The sequence below is a fragment of the Oryctolagus cuniculus genome (genome assembly GCF_964237555.1).
Source record: "Oryctolagus cuniculus chromosome 16 unlocalized genomic scaffold, mOryCun1.1 SUPER_16_unloc_1, whole genome shotgun sequence".
Taxonomy (NCBI): domain Eukaryota; kingdom Metazoa; phylum Chordata; class Mammalia; order Lagomorpha; family Leporidae; genus Oryctolagus; species Oryctolagus cuniculus.
Window position 1 is genome coordinate 5,569,523 of NW_027208201.1, and position 20,251 is coordinate 5,589,773.

Here is a 20,251-nt window from a genome sequence, read left to right on the forward strand (position 1 = left end):
TGCTCATGTGAATTCCGTGATTTCTCTCCCCCACCGTCTCTTTTTTCACAGTCTCAGTTCAGTAGCACCACAAATTTACTAGGTCCTAATCTCCTGTTAATTCGCCCCGCCCAGAGTCAGGTTTTTCTGCTAGGCTCAGGGCCGGTGCAGACCTGAGGTTGCTCTGCTTATGACGTATGTCCAAGATGGCGCCTGCTCTTTGTCTTGCTCGCCCTTGAGAGGTGAGCGGAGAGAGAGAAACCCGTGTCCGTACCAGTCACCTTTTTTTTTCCTCTCTCTCTCTTCCAGTTAGCCTGGTGAACTTTCCGCCCCCCCCAGGGGTCGTTCCCTCTAGTCTCCTCTCTCCGCTTGCCTGCCAGTGTCTCGGGCTATTGAGGTTCGGCTCACCTCACGTTCCAGCGCTGGTGTGTTGAGTCTGCCGCTGGTGTCCCGAACTGTGGGCTCCCATGCTCTCCACGCAGGTCCGCTCCCCTTCCAGTGCCAATGTGTGGACTCGGAGCCCTGGACGTCCGAAGTCTCCCCGCTGTTGTCTGTGTGGCATGCACTCCCCTTCGAGCACTGGCGCGTAGACCCTGTGGCTTCCGCGGCTCGGTCTCGTGGCTTGGCTTCCACGTGGTGGGCGACCTTGTTCTCCCATTAGGTTCTCCGATTCATGGCCACTCGATCCAGAAGAGTTTCCTCTGCAATATTTTCCTGGTTCCTTTTTCTGAGGCTACCGTACCTCCCCTTTTATTAAACTAAATTTTCCCGGACTATTGGTGCGCGCCCTCACTATTCCGCCATCTTGGCTCCACCCTCATTCAGTATTATTAAAGAACATAATTACCTATTCTTAAAAAATATTTCTTTTTTAAAAATTAATATAAAATAAATGAATTATGAAATGGATATTTAAGAAAATATTCATTAAAAAGCAAACCATTAAGAAATGTCATCATGAAGTCATATCACGTGAAATACTACTATACTGGCTTTACCTGTATAAGTTATATTTGCCTAGAATTTCAACACTGAACATATTTATATCTAAGTATTTTGTATATTTGAGTAGTAGATGATGCATTGCAGATGGAAGGCTCCAAATGGTGGAATAGGGAAGGAGCTCACAGACAGTTTGGGAAAAGATAGTTAATCAAAGTGGAGATACTGTAGTCTCAGGGAAGAGTTAGGGAAAAAAACTGAGAGGAAACTCTTCTGGAATTAGTGGGACACGGTGGACCTACATGGAGGGCACAGGCACCCAGGGCTTAGGACCCCAGCCACCTCATCTATGCACCAGCACTGGAAAGGGAGGTGAGGTGAAACCACAGTAGCCTGAGACACTGGTGGAAAAGTGGCAGGGAGAGCCTAGAGGGATTGAGGCTTGAAGTCCTATGGAAGAAAGTGCACTACCTAACTAGAGGAGAGAAAAAAATAAAAGGGACTGGTACAGACACTATTCTTTCTCTCCACTCACCTTACAGAGACATGTGAGAGAATAGAGCAGGTGCCATTTTGGACATCCGTAACAGCTGTGACAGCTCAGGGCCACGCCCCTCTCCGCCAAATAGAAAAACTTGACTCTGGTTGGGAGTAATAACAGGAGACTAAGACCTAGTGACTATATGGAGCTTATTAATTGCAACTGTGAAAGAAATAAACTGAGTGTGGGAGAAATCATGGTGTGGCTGAGACTTGAGTAGTCTCATTGGGAGATGCCACAAACTTGGGCAACTTTGGCTATGTAGTGAGAGACATTGCAGGGGAATCTGAGCTTACACTGAGGACTGCACAGATCCTGTGTGTGGTCCTTGGGATAGAGCAGACAAATATTATACCCACTGGGGCTAGTGCCCAGACACTGATTGCCATCAAGGAGAAGAACTCAGCTGAGTGGAATTATTTCCCTTTTGAATAAAAAAAGGGAGAGAAGATTTACCACGCCAAACCTGGGTGTGTCACCTTTGATACACCCTTAACCCTGCAGAACTGAACAGAGCTCTCTGGCCACACCCAACACAAGCCTCTAGAGACTCACCAAAAACAGACAGTACACTTAATCGAGTCATTGTATAACCACAAAAGCCACAACAGTGAGGAAAAAAAGAAGAAGAAACCAAAGATATCTCCACAATGCCAAAAAACAAATTCTGAAATCAAGGAAACAAGAACAAGGAAAACATCATGACATTCCTAAATGAACAAGATTATGAAGACGATGAGATAGAAGAAATGCAAGATATGAATTTTAAAAAATTTATAATAGAACATCTTGAAGTTATCAAAAACAAATGCATGAACTACAGAAGTCCATACTGTAAGTACAGTATTTCACTAAAATGGCCTTCTAATAGTTTCTCTCTCCATGCTTCAGGAACTCCTAGAATCCGAATGTTGGGTTTTTTAATAGTATCCTGTAGATTCCCAACAATATTTTTTAGATTTCTAATTACTCTTCTTGTCTTTGGTTTGGCTGTATACTTTCCTGTGCTCTGTCTTCTAAGTCTGATATTCTCTCTTCTATCTCACTGATTCTGTTTTTAATGCTCTCCAATGTGTTTGTCATTTGTTCTATTGAATTCTTCATTTCATTTTGATGTCTCTTCAATATCTCAATTTCATGTTCTATTAAATTCCTCATTTCATTTTGATTCGTCCTTAAGATTTCATTTTCAGGAGAGAGATTTTTCTGTACTTCCAGTATGGATTTCGGTAGTTCATGCATTTGTTTTTGATAACTTCTATATGTTCTTATCATAAATTTTTTGAAATTCGTATCTTGCATTTCTTCTATCTCATTGTCTTCATAATCTTGTATTGGAGTTTCATGTCCATTTGGGAGCATCATAATGTCTTCCTTGTTCTTGTTTCCTCTGTTTCTGCATTTGTTTTTTTGGCATTGTATAAATATTCTTTGGTTTCTTCTTTTCTTCCCTTGTTGTGGTGGCTTCTCTGGTTACACTATGACTCTAGATTAAGTGGACTGTCTGCTTTTGGTGAATCTCTAGAGGCTTGTGGTAGGTGTGGCCAGAGAGCTCTGTTCAGTTCTTCAGAGTTAAAGGTGTGCCAAATGTGACACACCCATGTTTGGCGTGGTAAATCCTCTCTCTCTCTCTCTCTCTCTCTCTCTCTCTCTCTCTCTCTCTTTATTTTCAGAAGGGAAATAATTCTGCTCAGCTTAGCTCTTCTCCTTGATGACAATCAATACTTGAGCGCTAGATCCAGCAGGTATAATATTCATCTGCTCTGTCCCAAAAACCTCACAAAGGATCTGTGCAGTCCTCAGTGTAATCAGATTCCCCTGCAATGTCTCCCACCGGGTTGCCAAGGTTACTGAGTTTTTGGCTTCTCCCACTGAGAGTACTCACATCTCAGGCACACTGTGAATTCTCCCACACACCCTCAGTTTTTTTTTCACAGTCCCAGTTCATAAGCTCCACATAGTCACTGGATCTTAGTCTCCTGTCATTTCTCCCCACCAGAGTCAGGTTTTTCTGCTTGGTTGAGGGTGGGCACAGCCCTGAGCTGGCACAGCTTTTATGTATGTCCAAAATGGTGCCAGCTGTATTTTTCCCTGCCTTTTAAAGGTAAGTGGAGAGAATCGTGTCTGTACTTGTCCCTTTTATTTACTTATTTTCTCTCCTCTAGTTAGGCTGGTGAACTTTCCCCCATGGGGCTTCAAGCCTCCTCCCCTCTAGGCACTTCCTGCTGCTTTTTTGCCAGTGTCTCAGGCTACTGTGGTTTCACCTCACCTCCCTTTCCAGTGCTGGTGCATAGATGAGGTGGCTGGGGTCCCAAGCCCTCCATGTAGGTCCACCATGTCCCACTAGTTCTGGATGAGTTTTCTCTCAGTTTTTTTTCCCTGAGTTTTCTCTCAGTTTTTTCCCTGAGACTATAGTATCTCCACTTTTATTAAACTATCTTTTCCCGGACTATCAGTGTGCTTCCTCCCTATTCCACCATCTTAGAGTTCTCCGATAAGCTTTCCTCTTAATACTCCTTTTGCTGTATCCCATAAATTTTGATAGGTTGTATTGTCATTTTCATTTGTTTTTAGAGATTTTTTGATTTCTTCTACAGCACACTGGTCATTCAGAATCATGTTGTTCATTCTCCATGTTTGCATATGATACAGAGGTTCTTGAGTTGTTGATTTTGAGCTTCATTGCATTGTGTTCTGAGAAGATGCATGGTATAATTTCACTTTTTTGAATTTGCTGAGGCTACCTTTATGACTTAGCAGATGGTCTATCATAGAGAGAGTTCTGTGCACCAGGCAGAAATATGCACACTCTGTATCTGTGGGGTAGAAGGCTCTGTAGATATCTACTAGGTCTATTTGGTGTATAGTGTCAATTATCTCTGTTGTTTTCTTGTTGGTTTTCTGTCTGCTTGATCTGTCCATTGCTGAAAGTGGGGTATTGAAGTCCCCTGTTATTATTGTATTTGAGTCTATATCTCCCTTTGAATCCCTTAATAATTCTTTCAAATAGCCAGACACCCTGCTCAGAGTGTGCATCTAACTCAATAAATGGAGGAGAGGTTCGCAACCAGATGCCACATAGAGCCAGTTGGATCAAGGAGCAGATGGGAATGATGAAGTTAAAAGCTGATACCAGCAATCACCTCATTGTTCTCCTAGGTTTTCAGAAGGCCAGAATCACAGAGATGGTGTTGGCCAGCATGGTGGAAATGGTCACTGTTTTGAGAAGCACAGAGCCATGCAGGCCAGAGACATCCCCAGGTATTCCTCAAAGGCTAAGAAGATCACCAGCCTGGGGAGGCAGTGACTTCTCTCCTGGTTTGAGTACTCATGATCTGCACATGGATGTGCTGTTCTGCATCTGTAGGGGCAAAAGACTCCATGTTTCCTTGTTTGAAATTCTTCATATTTCCCTGTTGAGCAAAATTGTGGCCATCTTGGGTGTGAAACAACAGATGGATTCTTTCTCCTCCTCTCTGTCTCTCCATCTCTCTCTGTAACTCTGCCTTTCAAATAAATAAATCTTAAAATTTAGAGGGAAACACAAGAGACTCAAATAGCTAAAGAAATACTCAACAATAGAAATTAAGCTGAAGACCCCACAATACCACATTTCAAGATATACTACAGAGAAACTAAAATCAAAACAGCCTAATATTGTCATATTAATATGTATGTAGATCAATGGAACAGAACGGAAACCCCAGAAATTAATCCGTATAGACACAATGAACTAATCTTTGACAAACAAGCTAAAAATCAATCTCTGGAGAAAGGACATTGGTGTTTAGAAAATTCCCTCTCTCTCTCTCTCTCTCTCTCTTCCCTTCCTCTCTCCCTCCCTCACTCAATGGGAGTTAGATGCTATGGAGTTCTATGGCACAGTCAGGTAGCTACAGGTAATGTCAATGCTGTGTACATTTCATGATAAAAAGAAAAACATATTCATTAGCTGCATTTATTTTATTCACTCAACTGCTACAGGAGCAAATATGCTCAATCTAAGAGTATGATGACTTCTACAAACTTTCATTTTCTATAGACATCAACGTAGAATATGTGTAAGTAAGACTACATTATGTATAGTCAAGAAGTGAAATTAAAGTTTGATATTTATTTCAGAGGTTCACAATTTCATCTCAGAAGGATATCAGGTCCATCTGTGTGTAACCCTATTGAAATGGAACCACACCTGCTTGAAGTCAGTAGGCCATTATATCATTTCTTCATTGAGGACCAAGCATTGGTCATGTGCACTCTTCTAGGAAAACTCTGCAATTTTAACCATCAACCCAAGACCCACAGGAAAATTCACAATGTTATGGATATCATAGTGCACCGTATGGTGTCTTGATTTGTGGAAGGATATATCATGTGCAGAACTATTGGTAAACTGTATTTTCTGGGCTGGTGCTGTGGCACAGCAGGTTAACACCTTGGCCTGAAGTACCAGCATTCCATATGGCTGCCAGTTTGAGACCTTGCTGCTCCATTTACTATCCAGCTCTCTGCTTTGGCCTGAGAAAGCAGTGGAAGATGGCTCAATTCTTTGGACCCCTGCACCCACACGGGAGACCCAAAAGAAGCTCCTGGATCCTTGATTTGGATTGGCATAGCTCTGGCTGTTGTGGCCAATTGGGGAGTGAATTATCAAATGGAAGACCTCTCTCTCTCTCTCTCTCTGCCTCTCCTCTCTCTGTGAAACTCTGACTTTCAAATAAACAAATAAATCTTTAAAACAACCTGGATGTTCCTCAGGAATTTATGAAGCTGGAGGAAAGTTATAATTATTATTTTCTATATCTACATATTTACCTTTTCCTAGATATTAGGTTTATTTAATTTTTTCAACAAATTAAATTAATTTATTTATCCAGGGAACATTCAAACAAAAGCTCATAAACATGTGCACTCTTGGAGGAAAACTCTGCAATTTTAACCATCAACCCAAGACCCACAGGAAAATTCACAATGTTGTGGATATCATAGTGTGTCATATGGTGTCTTGATTCATGGAGATACATCATCCCCAGCACTATTGATAAACTCGATTTTCTTCCAGATTGGATGAAGCTGGAGGAAAGGTGTAATTATTAACTTCTAAATATACATATTTAGCTTTCCTAGATATTAGGTTTATTTAATTTATTCAACAAATTGGATTAATTCATTTATGCCTGGTGCATTCAAACAAGGGCTAATAAACATATTCTGTATACAGGGAATGGATCCAGAGAAGCTAGGATGAAAAATCTATCTGTACCTCAGGAGGCATTTCTTATGCTTAGGTGTATCGGGAGTGGTCTCATATTCAACAATGGACCCACAGTTCCTGCTGCCTGATAGTTGCAGATTTTGTAATAGTAGTTATGCTAATGCAAGTTCATTTCTCAGAGTCATTTTAAAATATGACTTAGAACCCATTTCACTTTTCACCAAAATTGTCTCAAGGAGGATTGCTCTACAACATTCTAGATTAAATAGCAGCTGTCAGATGTAGTCATTCTGTCCATATATTCTGATTTTGAGAAAATTCCAAAAACAGATATAGATGTGATTTTTAAAATATTACCATGTTTTCTCATGATTTGAGTTAGAATATATCATAGTTTTCATGCTACATTATGATTTATCTTTTCCAAAATAATACCTAATTTAAGGGAACAAATTTGAGATTTTTCAACAGTAGAATTATCCCCAACAAGAAGGCAATTACAGGCTTTCCAATAGCCCATGTCAAGGAGCTCATCTTCCATTCTGACAGATCTTATTGATCAAGTAAAGAAAACAGCATCATATGTTGACCATAATAAAGCACCTATGTATATCATCAGGTGTTCAAAGCCCTGCTTTTTGAGGAGACTTACCTGCCTAGGAAGGAGCAGGGTCTGGTTGGCAGCCTGTAAAGATGTCTTTTCCATTTTCTCCAGAAGGATTTCATGAAGGGCACGTGCTAATGAATGCACAGCATTGTAGATGAGGTAGCTGGTGTCAGAGATGGTCATTATATCAACATTTCCTGGCAGAAACTCTAAGAAAGTATTGAGAGGGCAGACTCCAATTTTTCCACAAAAGGACCCAACAGGTAAACAGCCAAAAATGTGAAACCACAGTTTATTGAAGTAAAAGTCTTCTTGGTACCTGGAGGGGGTCACTGTCTTGAGAAAGTGTTTGAGGCCAGGGATTTCCCTTCTGTGGTGTGAAAATGAGAACTCTCCATGGAAGGAGTGCAGCATGTGGTTCATCTCATACACAACAATATCTGTCTTTACTACCATAATCCACATCTTCCCCAGGGTTAGAAATAAATCTCATTATGTCCACAGTCATGAGACTCTTGACATCACCATAGAGCATGTGTATCTTTGCAGATGAAAAGGTAATCCTAGTCATAATATTATATCAGTGGTACATACATACTCTCTTTTTTTGACAGGCAGAGTGGACAGTGAGAGAGAGAGACAGAGAGAAAGGTTTTCCTTTGCCATTGGTTCACCCTCCAATGGCCATCGCAGCCAGCGTGCTGCAGCTGGCTCACCGCGCTGGTCCAATGGCAGAAGCCAGGTACTTATCCTGGTCTCCCATGGGGTGCAGGGCCCAAGTACTTGGGCCATCCTCCACTGCACTCCCGGGCCACAGCAGAGAGCTGGCCTGGAAGAGGGGCAACCAGGATAGAATCCGGCGCCCCGCCCAGGACTAGAACCTGGTGTGCGGGCGCCGCAAGGCGGGGGATTAGCCTAGTGAGCCACGGAGCCGGCCACATACATACTCTTAGTAGCAGTGAGACCTGTGTGATTTCTGGAGCAGAGTTCCCACCTCCAGTAAATCCCACCCTCCGTGAAATTTAATATTTGAGAGATAAATAAATCTTTACTGCATGGATCTCTTGATAATTTGGAACTTATTTATTACCAGGGCATAACTTAGGTTGTTTTAAAGAAGACAATACTTTACCATCTCTGATTTTCTTCAAAATGAATTTTCAAGCACAAAATTCATATCAGCTAATGTACTTGACAGTAATGACCTCATTGCTGCTAGTGTGAAGGGCAGCCCTCTGTGAATAATAATCCTTGAGATGAGGAGCCAACATTTAGGATACTAGGTCATATGCTAATGTCCCACAGGGAGGTTTCTAGGTCTGCTCCTGGGCTCTGGTTCCTGATTCTACCTTCCTGCTAATGCACACCTGGGAGGCAGCAGGTGATGGCTCCAGTAGTTAGGCGCCTGCCACCCATTTGGATCTGAATTGAGTTCCTGGCTCCCATCTTTTGGGCTGATTCAAATTTGAAGAGATGCTCTCTCCATCCCCTTTTCCCTCCTTCTGTCCCTCCCTCTCCTTCTTATCCCATACAAATACTATATTTTAATTTTTAATCTCTGAGACACAGAGTTGTAAGCATGAACATTCACTGGGAGATCTGTGATACGATCCACTATGGTTGTTGAGAATAAGGCATAGAGCACAGCTGAACCACAACACAACTGTGAATTAGCCTTGTTGCTCCTTGGAGGTCTTCAGAACTTGGCTGGCCCTCAGTTTTGTCTCAGATGGAACTCAATGCTCAGCAGATTGATAACTGCATCCATCTGACAGTCATTGGCCTCTGGATACCTCCTAAGAGAGTAGAAAGGGAAAGTTTTCTGTGCTGTGGGTATTTCCAGTAAGGCACAAGTCTGTGAGTAGTCAGCTGTCACTACTCCTAGTCGGTGGCAAGATGGCTGCACAGGAATCTGGTGGAGGCTCTAAGCTTCCACTGCTCCTTCCCTTTCTTCCTTCTCCTTCCCCCGTTAATAGTCTCACAACATGGGAAAATCCCTGGGATCTATTCTGTATCATGTGGGAGCACCAGAAGTGGGAAAAGCTCCAACATTTCTTTCCAGAATTCATGGCCTATTCATCTGGGGGATCTTGTAGAGCTCCAAAAGGGTTCTTTGCTCTCATTGAAAAATGTAGACTTGGTCCCTGCAATGATGGCAACTGAATTGTTCTGTGTCTGGCAGGGGTAGTAAGGGATGAAATGATGCTCTCTGGTCAGCCAGTGTAGAGTGCTCCACAGGGTAGACTGATCACTGTCAAAGGAATTGTAGAGATAGAAACCCAAGGACAGATTGGGGAGTAGCTGAGATTCCTTATTGATCTCCTGGATGGCAAAATGGAAGGCCAGCACATATTGATAGTTCTTCCACAGCCACTTAAAGAGAGGGGCAGCATCAGGGAGAAGGGTCAGACCATGGAATTCAGAACAACTTCTCAGTCAGACTCAGCCTGCCACTTAGTGATGTGCCAGCCCTGGCACAGGGAACCAGGGTAGGTAACATTAACAGGGACATGGAAGATCTGGGGATGTCTCTTTGACTCCTATGAAGCAAAGTGTTTCCAAACCACTGTGAGGGATGTTCAGGCTTTGTAACTGGGGTGAAGTAGAATACCCCTGTTTCCTGGACAGATATTTGAAGGTCCTACAAATAGTAGGGGTGTGTCTCCATGTATGGACTAGACAGCAAGATGTTGCCCTCTAGTGGTGTGAAAAAGTTGTGCACACAAACAGCCTCATGGACTTTTCTGGAAAGGACTTGGTGTATCCAGTGTGCAATCCAGTTTCTGCTCAGAGGCAGACACAAACATTCAGGCATTTCTGTTTCCCATAAGGTTTTGAATATTTTATTTTATTTATTTTTTTTTTAAATTTCTTTTTTTTTTTAAACTTTTATTTAATGCATATAAATTTCCAAAGTACGACTTATGGATTACAATGGCTTTCCCCCCGTACCGTCCCTCCCACCCACAACCCTCCCCTTTCCCACTCCCTCTCCCCTTCCATTCACATCAAGATTCATTTTCGATTATCTTAATATACAGAAGATCAGCTTAGTATACATTAAGTATGGATTTCAACAGTTTGCTCCCACACAGAAACATAAAGTGAAAAATAATAGATGATTTTTTAAAATGATGATGAAATCAGAGCAGACCTATTGTCATGTTTAATCCCAGTGAGAGTCAAGTTGGGAATTGATAATTTATTTATTTTTTTTTTTTTACAGAGGATCAGTTTAGTATGCATTAAGTAAGGATTTCAACAGTTTGCACCCCCATAGAAACACAAAGTGAAATATATTGTTTGAGTACTCGTTATAGCATTAAATCTCAATGTACAGCACATTAAGGATAGAGATCCTACATGAGGAGTAAGTGCACAGTGACTCCTGTTGTTGACTTTACCAATTGACACTCCTGTCTATGGCATCAGTAATCTCCCTATGCTCCAGTCATGAGTTTCCAAGGCTATGGAAGCCCTCTGAGTTCTCCGACTCTTATCTTGTTTAGACAAGCTCATAGTCAAAGTGGAGGTTCTCTCCTCCCTTCAGAGAAAGGTACCTCCTTCTTTGATGGCCTGTTCTTTCCACTGGGATCTCACTCGCAGAGATCTTTTGCCAGAGTGTCTTGGCTTTCCATGCCTGAAATACTCTCATGAGCTTTTCAGCCAGCTCCGAATGCCTTTAGGGCTGATTCTGAGGCCAGAGTGCTATTTAGGACATCTGCCATTCTATGAGTCTGCTGAGATTCTCACTTCCCATGTTGGATCACTCTCCCCTTTATTTACTCCATCAGTTAGCGTTAGCAGGTACTAGACGTGTCTATGTGCTCCCTTTGACTCCCAGTCCCTTCACCATGACCAACTGTGAACTGAAACTGATCACCTGGAACAGTGAGATGGCATTGGTACATGCCACCTCGATGGGATTGAATTGGAATCCCCTGGTATGCTTCCAACTCCACCACTTGGGGCAAGTCAGCCTGAGCATGTCCCAAATTATACATCTCTTCCCTCTCCCATTCCCACCACCATGTTCAACAGGGATCACATTTCAGTTAATTTTCAACACTTAAGAATAACTGTGCATCAATTACAGATCTAAACCAGTCATATTAAGTAGAACAGATAAAAAAAACTACTAAGAGGGATAATGTATTAAGTTGTTCATTAACAGTCAGGGCTATGCTGATCAAGCCACCATTTCCCATAGTGTCCACCTCACTCCAACAGGTTTCCCTCTTGGTGTTCAGTCAGTCGTCACCGATCAGGGAGAACATATGGTATTTGTCCCTTTGGGACTGGCTTATTTCACTCAGCATGATGTGTTCCAGATTCCTCCATTTTGTTGCAAATGACTGGATTTCGTTGTTTCTTACTGCGGTATAGTATTCTAAAGAGTACATATCCCATAATTTCTTTATCCAGTCTATCGTTGATGGGCATTTAGGTTGGTTCCAGGTCTTAGCTATTGTGAATTGAGCTGCAATAAACATTAGGCTGCAGACCTCTTTTTTGTTTGACAATTTAAATTCCTTTGGGTAAATTCCAAGGAGTGGGATGGCTGGGTCGAACGGTAGGGTTATCTTAAGGTTTCTGAGGAATCTCCAGACTGACTTCCATAGTGGCTTGACCAGTTTGCATTCCCACCAACAGTGGGTTAGTGTCCCTTTTTCCCCACATCCTCGCCAGCATCTGTTGTTGGTAGATTTCTGTATGTGAGCCATTCTAACCGGGGTGAGGTGAAACCTCATTGTGGTTTTGATTTGCATTTCCCTGATTGCTAATGACCTTGAACATTTTTTCATGTGCCTGTTGGCCATTTGGATTTCCTCTTTTGAAAAATGTCTATTGAGGTCCTTGGCCCATCTCTTAAGTGGGTTGTTGGTTTTGTTTTTGTGGAGTTTCTTGATCTCTTTGTAGATTCTGGTTATTAACCCTTTGTCTGTTGCATAGTTTGCAAATATTTTTTCCCATTCTGTCAGTTGTCTTTTCACTCTCCTCACTGTTTCTTTTGCAGTACAGAAACTTCTCAATTTGATGCAATCCCAATAGTTGATTTTGGCTTTGACTGCCTGTGCCTCCCGGGTCTTTTCCAGAAATTCTTTGCCTGTGCCAATATCTTGAAGGGTTTTTCCAATGTTCTCTAGTAACTTGATGGTGTCAGGTCGTAGATTTAGTTCTTTAATCCATGTGGAGTGGATTTTTGTGTAAGGTGTAAGGTAGGGGTCTTGCTTCATGATTCTGCACGTGGAAATCCAATTTTCCCAGCACCATTTATTGAATAGACTGTCCTTGCTCCAGGAATTGGTTTTAGATCCTTGATCAAATATAAGTTGGCTGTAGATGTTTGGGTTGATTTCTGGTGTTTCAATTCTGTTCCATTGGTCTATCCATCTGTTTCTGTACCAGTACCATGCTGTTTTAATTACAACTGCCCTGTAGTATGTCCTGAAATCTGGTATTGTGATGCCTCCGGCTTTGTTTTTGTTGTACAAGATTGCTTTAGCTATTCGAGGTCTCTTGTGCCTCCATATAAATTTCAGCACCATTTTTTCCAGATCTGAGAAGAAGGTCTTCGGTATCTTGATTGGTATTGCATTGAATTTATAAATTGCTTTTGGGAGAATGGACATTTTTATGATATTGATTCTTCCAATCCATGAGCATGGAAGATTTTTCCATTTCTTGGTATCCTCTTCTATTTCTTTCTTTAAGGTTTTGTAATTTTCATCGTAGAGATCTTTAACGTCTTTGGTTAAGTTTATTCCAAGGTATTTGATTGTTTTTGTAGCTATTGTGAATGGGATTGATCTTAGAAGTTCTTCCTCAGCCATGGCATTGTCTGTGTATACAAAGGCTGTTGATTTTTGTGCATTGATTTTATACCCTGCTACTTTGCCAAACTCTTCTATGAGTTCCAATAGTCTCTTAGTAGAGTTCTTTGGGTCCTCTAAATAAAGAATCATGTCATCTGCAAAGAGGGATAGTTTGAGCTCTTCCTTCCCAATTTGTATCCCTTTAATTTCTTTTTCTTGCCTAATAGCTCTAGCTAGAACCTCCAGAACTATATTGAATAGCAGTGGTGAGAGTGGGCATCCCTGTCTGGTTCCAGATCTCAGTGGAAATGCTTCCAACTTTTCCCCATTCAATAGGATGTTGGCTGTGGGTTTTTCATAGATTGCTTTGATTGTATTGAGGAATGTTCCTTCCAAACCCAGTTTGCTTAGAGTTTTCATCATGAATGGGTGTTGTATTTTATCAAATGCTTTCTCGGCATCTATTGAGATAATCATATGGTTTTTCTTCTGCAGTCTATTAATGTGGTGTATCACATTGATTGTCTTGCGCACATTAAACCATCCCTGCATACCAGGGATGAATCCCACTTGGTCTGGGTGGATGATCTTTCTGATGTGTTGTTGCATTCTATTGGCGAGAATTTTATTGAGGATTTTTGCATCTATGTTCATCAGGGATATTGGTCTGTAATTCTCTTTCAGTGCTGCATCTTTTTCAGGTTTAGGAATTAAGGTGATGCTGGCTTCATAGAAAGAATTTGGAAGGACTCCCTCTTCTTCGATTGTTCTGAATAGTTTGAGAAGAATTGGAGTTAGTTCTTCTTTAAACGTCTGGTAGAATTCAGCAGTGAATCCATCTGGTCCTGGGCTTTTCTTTGTTGGGAGGGCCTTTATTACTGTTTCAATTTCTGTCTCAGTTATGGGTCTGTTTAGGTTTTCGATGTCTTCCTGGTTCAATTTAGGCAGGTTGCATGTGTCCAGGAATCTATCCATTTCTGATAGGTTTCCCTGTTTGCTGGCATACAAGTCCTTGTAGTAATTTCTGATGATTCTTTTTATTTCTGTGGTGTCTGTTGTTACATTTCCTTTTTCATCTCTGATTTTATTGATTTGGGTCTTTTCTCTTCTTTTTTTAGTTAGTTGGGCCAATGGGGTGTCAATTTTGTTTATTTTTTCAAAAAACCAGCTCTTCGTTTGGCTGACTTTTTGTAATGTTTTTCTTGATTCAATCCTGTTGATTTCTTCTCTGATTTTAATTATTTCTCTTCTCCTACTAGATTTGGGTCTGATTTGCTGTAGGTTTTCTAGATCCTTGAGGTGAATTGAAAGCTCATCTATCTGGTGTCTTTCCAATTTCTTGATGTAGGCACCTATTGATATAAACTTTCCTCTTAACACTGCTTTTGCTGTGTCCCATAAGTTTTGGTATGTTGTGCTGTTATCCTCATTTACTTCCAGAAAGTTTTTGATTTCTCTTTTGATTTTTTCTATGACCCATTGTTCATTCAGGAGCATGTTGTTCAATCTCCATGTGTTTGCGTATGCTCTAGGGATTCCTGAGTTGGTAATTTCCAACTTCATTCCTTTATGGTCTGAGAAGCTGCATGGTATGATTCTAATTCTTTTGAATTTGCTGAGACTCGCTTTATGGCCTAGTATGTGGTCAATCCTAGAGAAGCTTCCATGTACTGCTGAGAAGAATGTAAAATCTTTAGCTGTAGGATTGAAAGTTCTGTATATATCTGTTAGATCCATTTGGGCTATAGTGTCGTTTAAATCTACTGTATCCTTGTTGATCTTCTGACCGGATGATCTGTCTATTTCTGAGAGTGGAGTATTGAAGTCCCCCAGTACTACTGTATTGGGGTCTAAGTCTCCCTTTAAGTCCGTTAATAAATCTTTTAGATAAACTGGTGCCCTGTAGTTAGGTGCATATACATTGATAATTGTTATATCTTCCTGTTGAATTGATCCCTTAATCATGATATAGTGTCCCTCTTTGTCTCTCTTAACGGTTTTTGTGGTAAAGTTTATGTTGTGTGATATTAAGATGGCTACGCCCGCTCTTTTTTCATTTCTGTTGGCATGGTATATCTTTTTCCAGCCTTTCACTTTCAGTCTGTATGGATCTTTGTTGGAAAGATGTGTTTCTTGTAAGCAGCAAATAGATGGGTTTTGTTCCTTAACCCAATCAGCCAATCGGTGTCTTTTAACTGGACAGTTCAGGCCATTCACGTTCAAAGTGACTAATGATAAGTGGTAACTTTGCCCTGCCATTTGCCAAAGACAAGTTCTAATATATGCTTTGAATTCCCTGTGATCTTTTGCTGTGAGGTTTCCTTCCTTGGTTTCCTTCCTTTACCTTCTTTCATATTGATGACCGTGTTTCTGTGTTTCTGTGTGTAACACATCTTTAAGCATCTTTTGCAGGGCTGGACGAGTGGCCACAAATGCTTTCAATTTCTGTTTGCAATGAAAAGTCTTTATTTCACCTTCATTCACAAATGATAGCTTTGCAGGATATAATATTCTGGGCTGGCAGTTGTTCTCTCTTAGTACCTGGGCTATATCTCGCCATTCCCTCCTAGCTTGTAGAGTTTCTGATGAGAAGTCAGCTGTGAGTCTGATTGGAGATCCTCTGAGAGTAATCTGACGTTTCTCTCTTGCACATTTTAGGATCTTTTCTTTATGTTTCACTGTGGAGAGTTTAATTACAACGTGTCGTGGTGAGGATCTCTTTTGGTCGTGTTTATTAGGGGTTCTGTGGGCTTCCTGTACTAGGATTTCTCTGTCCTTCTCCAAACCTGGGAAATTTTCTGCTAATATCTCACTAAAAAGGCCTTCTAATCCTTTCTCCCTCTCCATGCCTTCAGGAACTCCTAGAACCCGAATGTTGGGTTTTTTAATAGTATCCTGAAGATTCCCGACAATATGTTTCAGATTTCTAATTTCCTCTTCTTTTCTTTGGTCTGACTGTATCCTTTCCTGTTCTCTGTCTTCTAAGTCCGATATTCTCTCTTCTGCTTCACCCATTCTGTTTGTAAGGCTCTCTATTGTGTTTTTCATTTGATCTATTGAATTCTTCACTTCAGTCACTATCCCAGTTTCCTGTTGTACTAGTTGTTTCTTTTCATTTTGATTCCTCCTTTATATTTCATTTTCACGAGAGAGATTTTCTATCTTGTCCATTAAGGATTTGTGTAGTTCCAGAATTTGTTTTTGAGAACTTCTTAATGTTCTTATCAATTTTTTGAGATCTGCTTCTTGCATTTCTTCTATGTCATCATCTTCATAATCTTGAATTGGGGTGTCTTTTTCATTTGAGGGCGTCATGGTGACTTCCTTGTTTTTATTACCTCGGTTTTTGCGTTTGTTATTTGGCATATTGGAGATATTTGGTTTCTTCACTGTGGTGCTTTTTCTTGTTATACTATGACTCTAGATTAAGTGGACTATCTGTTTTTGATGGAGCCTTAGGGCTTGAGATGGGTGTGGCCTGAGAGCTCTGTTTGGTGTGCCAAAGGTGACACTCCCAGGTTAGGCGTGGTAAATCTCTCTCTCTCTTTTTTTTTGATTCAAAAGGGAAGTCATTCCGCACAGCTGAACGAAGTTGGAGGTAGTTAGCAGGCAAATGATATACCCACAGGAGCCAGAGATCGGAAGCTCTTTCCCAAGATCCCCACAGGGAATCTGTTCGGCCCTCAGAGTGGGCTCAAATTCTCCTTCAGCCTCCCACTGGGTTGCCAAAGTTACGGAATTGTAGCGTCTCTGGAGAGTGCTCACGTGAATTCCGTGAGTTCTCTCCCCCACCGTCTCTTTTTTCACAGTCTCAGTTCAGTAGCACCACAAATTTACTAGGTCCTAATCTCCTGTTAATTCGCCCCGCCCAGAGTCGGGTTTTTCTGCTAGGCTCAGGGCCGGTGCACACCTGAGGTCGCTCTGCTTATGACGTATGTCCAAGATGGCGCCTGCTCTTTGTCTTGCTCGCCCTTGAGAGGTGAGCGGAGAGAGAGAAACCCGTGTCCGTACTAGTCACCCTTTTTTCTCTCTCTCTCTCTCTTCCAGTTAGCCTTGTGAACTTCCCCCCCCGGGGGTCGTTCCCTCTAGTCTCCTCTCTCCGCTTGCCTGCCGGTGTCTCGGGCTATTGAGGTTCGGCTCACCTCGCGTTCCAGCGCTGGTGTGTTGAGTCTGCCGCTGATGTCCCGAACTGTGGGCTCCCACGCTCTCCACGCAGGTCCGCTGTGAGTCACGCGTTCCGGAAGAGTTTCTTCTGCTGTTTCCTCCCCTACTCTTCATTGAACCTGCAGTATCTCCACTTTTATTAAACTATCCCCAGACTATCAGTGTGCTCCCTTCCTATTCCGCCATCTTGCCGCGAAGGTTTTGAATATTTTAAATAACCACCCGACCTGACAGTTTTTCCAGCTATGGGATGCATTTGTCTCTTTATCCATATTCACCTGAGGAAATTTTTGGGCCCTTTGTATATTTTCCACTCTAATATGTCAACCCTTATGAAAGCAGCTTTGTTAAAATATATTTCCTTTGAAAGATGAGCATTTACTTCAGAACTTATGTCTTATTGTGATAGAATCCAAGCTAGTCCCTCAAGTGTCTTTATTTTCAGTGTTGGTAATGAATTCTCCTCTCTTCATTTACATTTTGCACCTGAATATTTTCTGCTGTTTATAAGTAGCTTAGCCATCTAAATTAGTTCTTGGAATTTAAAAATAACTCCCACTGCCAGCACCGTGGCTCAGTAGGCTAATCCTCTGCCTGCAGTGCTGGCACATTGGGTTTTAGTCCCGGTTGGGGTGCCAGATTCTGTCCCAGTTGCTCCTCTTCCAGTCTAGCTCTCTGTTGTGGCCCAGGAAGGCAGTAGAGGATGGCCCAAGTGCTTGGGCCCTGAACCCGCATGGGAGACCAGAAGAAAGCACCTGGTTCTTGCCTTCAGATCAGCACAGCACCTGCCATAGTGGGCATTTGGGGGTTGAACCGATGGAAGGAAGACCTTTCTCTCTGTCTCTCTCTCTCACTGTCTAACTCTGCCTGTCCAAAAAAAAAATAAAATAACTCCCACATATCATTTTTATATGGGAATTAGTGTCATTTTCTCATTTTTTTTCTTCTTCCATTGGCATTATTCTCTTCTTTTCTGACTACTCAAGTTTCCTCCATAATTTGAACATAAAAATGCTTCCTTGTTAATAAATTATGATAGGCTAACAATCTTAGTCCATTAAATTACTTAGTTTTTTTCCCATGATTATTTTGTTGTAATTAATTACATAAAATTTTATTTTGTGTTAAATCTTTAAATAATTTTGAAATATTCTTAATAAGATATCAAGACAGAACTGAAAACTGGTGCCCATTTTAAGATTACCCAGGTCTAGGCATCGAAGATTCCAGGATGTGACAAGCACATGATGGCTGGCCCCTTATGCACAGAATGAGGGTGGAGAGAGATACTTCCCTAGCTGCAGGACAGAAGGCAGAGTGCACCTCCAGCTTTGGTACCTGGAATAAAGGCTCTCACTCTGAAGGTAGGGATTCCTTCATCTTCAGATCACATTCCACCTCCACATCTGTCACTCAATGCAAACAGTCAGTAGCTGTCACTTAACCAAGAAATTCACACACATGAACAACCTCCCAAAAAAATGTCTCATTCAAGTTTTGGCTAGAAATGGAGTCACTAAAAGAGATTAGGACATCAAAATGAAACAGTGAGAAGGGATAGGTTATGTGAAGGCACTGGTTAGGCAAATTGCAAGGCTGCAATTCTGCCCCCAAAGTGAGGAGACCCACCATGAGCTCTCTCTTATGCAAGGTGACCTGCTGAGGGGACAGGTGTTAAATTCCAAAAGAAACTCACAAGGACAGACTGACTCCAATTAAACAACTTGTGTGTTCCTCACCATGTTCTGAACACATGAGCCTGTGGATCTCTTGAATGTCTGAGAAGCATGCCGCACTGTTGTGACCAACAAGGTGTTAAACCCCCTTGTTAAGCAGCAAAGTAGCAACCCAGTTACTAGAAGCATGCACAAACCAGGTGTGCAAATCCCAGAATTCATGCAGTTTCTGTATTGTTCCTGGAAAAGAACCATCAGCATCCTAGAGAAAAAAAACATTGACTCCTTAGGAAACATGATTTCTTTTCCTTTTTATTTTGATGATCAGGAACACCAATGCTTCCTCTCTGGTAGAACTGAATTATTGATTGATGGTGGGACAGAGTCCATTTAGAGTGGTGGTTCTCAGGGTCTCACGGTTTCTAGTTCAGGCACATTTCAACTATGCCCTTGTTGACTGTGATATCCAGCTTGAGCCTCTTGGGAACTAACCATGACCTTATGCCTGGTTATCAGTGTCTCAGGACAACTTGAACCATCTCCATGGACTCCAGCAGGACTCAACTGTGGGTCCCAACAGTCTCACCCATTCCAATACCCCAAAAATTGGATCAGAGGGACGTGTCCAAATTGGTAGGTTTAACTATGTTGACACCTCTCTTCTGTTCTGAGGGACCAGGGAGCAAACAGAAAAAGGAAGTGACTGCTGTGGAAAGGAAAACAATTGAAGAGAACTCAACTTTCATTGGACTGCATTTCTGTCACTTCTCTGTATACTTCTCAAAATTGCCAATAAGGATAGGACACACACGGGCACAAGCATGTACTCACACTCAGTCACAACCTTGAACTTACCGAGATGCTGACACTTTATGCCATGGCTTGACCATAAAAGATAATTGGATCATCTCACATTCTGGTTCCATGTAGTAAAGTGGGAGGAATCCACCTAGCTCCAAGTCTCCATCTCTGTGGACATCTATCTTCAGATAAACTTGGCAGCTGCTGACCGACATGTTCAATCAAGTGTGTAAAGGGTGTGGGAGTAGGAAGAGAAAAATCAGAAATGGTGACATCCAGTATCTCCTCAGCATAGAGTCAGAGACCAGAGTCTTAGCTGAAATGGGAAGAACATGGGCAGATACTGCCTGCAGGGTCAGACCTCTGCAGGCAGAACTTGTCTCTGTGTAGGGCACAGCCAAGTCTTGGGATTGCTGTGTCCTCAGCCTATATAATGTGCATGACAGTCTGATGATCCAGACAAGGACATGGCTAGAAGCCAAAGGGAGATATTTCTAAGTCAGTCATAGT

General features: G+C 41.8%; 1 protein-coding gene across 1 annotated transcript in view; it reads right to left on the reverse strand.

The window, feature by feature from the left end:
* LOC138847799 (vomeronasal type-2 receptor 116-like) overlaps positions 1–19,956 on the reverse strand; it is a 42,956-nt gene extending 23,000 nt beyond the window's left edge. Inside the window, exon 1 of the mRNA XM_070067607.1 lies at positions 19,796–19,956. Coding sequence (XP_069923708.1) covers positions 19,796–19,956 — 161 coding nt within the window. The remainder of the gene's footprint in view (positions 1–19,795) is intronic.
* Positions 19,957–20,251: the final 295 nt, after the last annotated feature.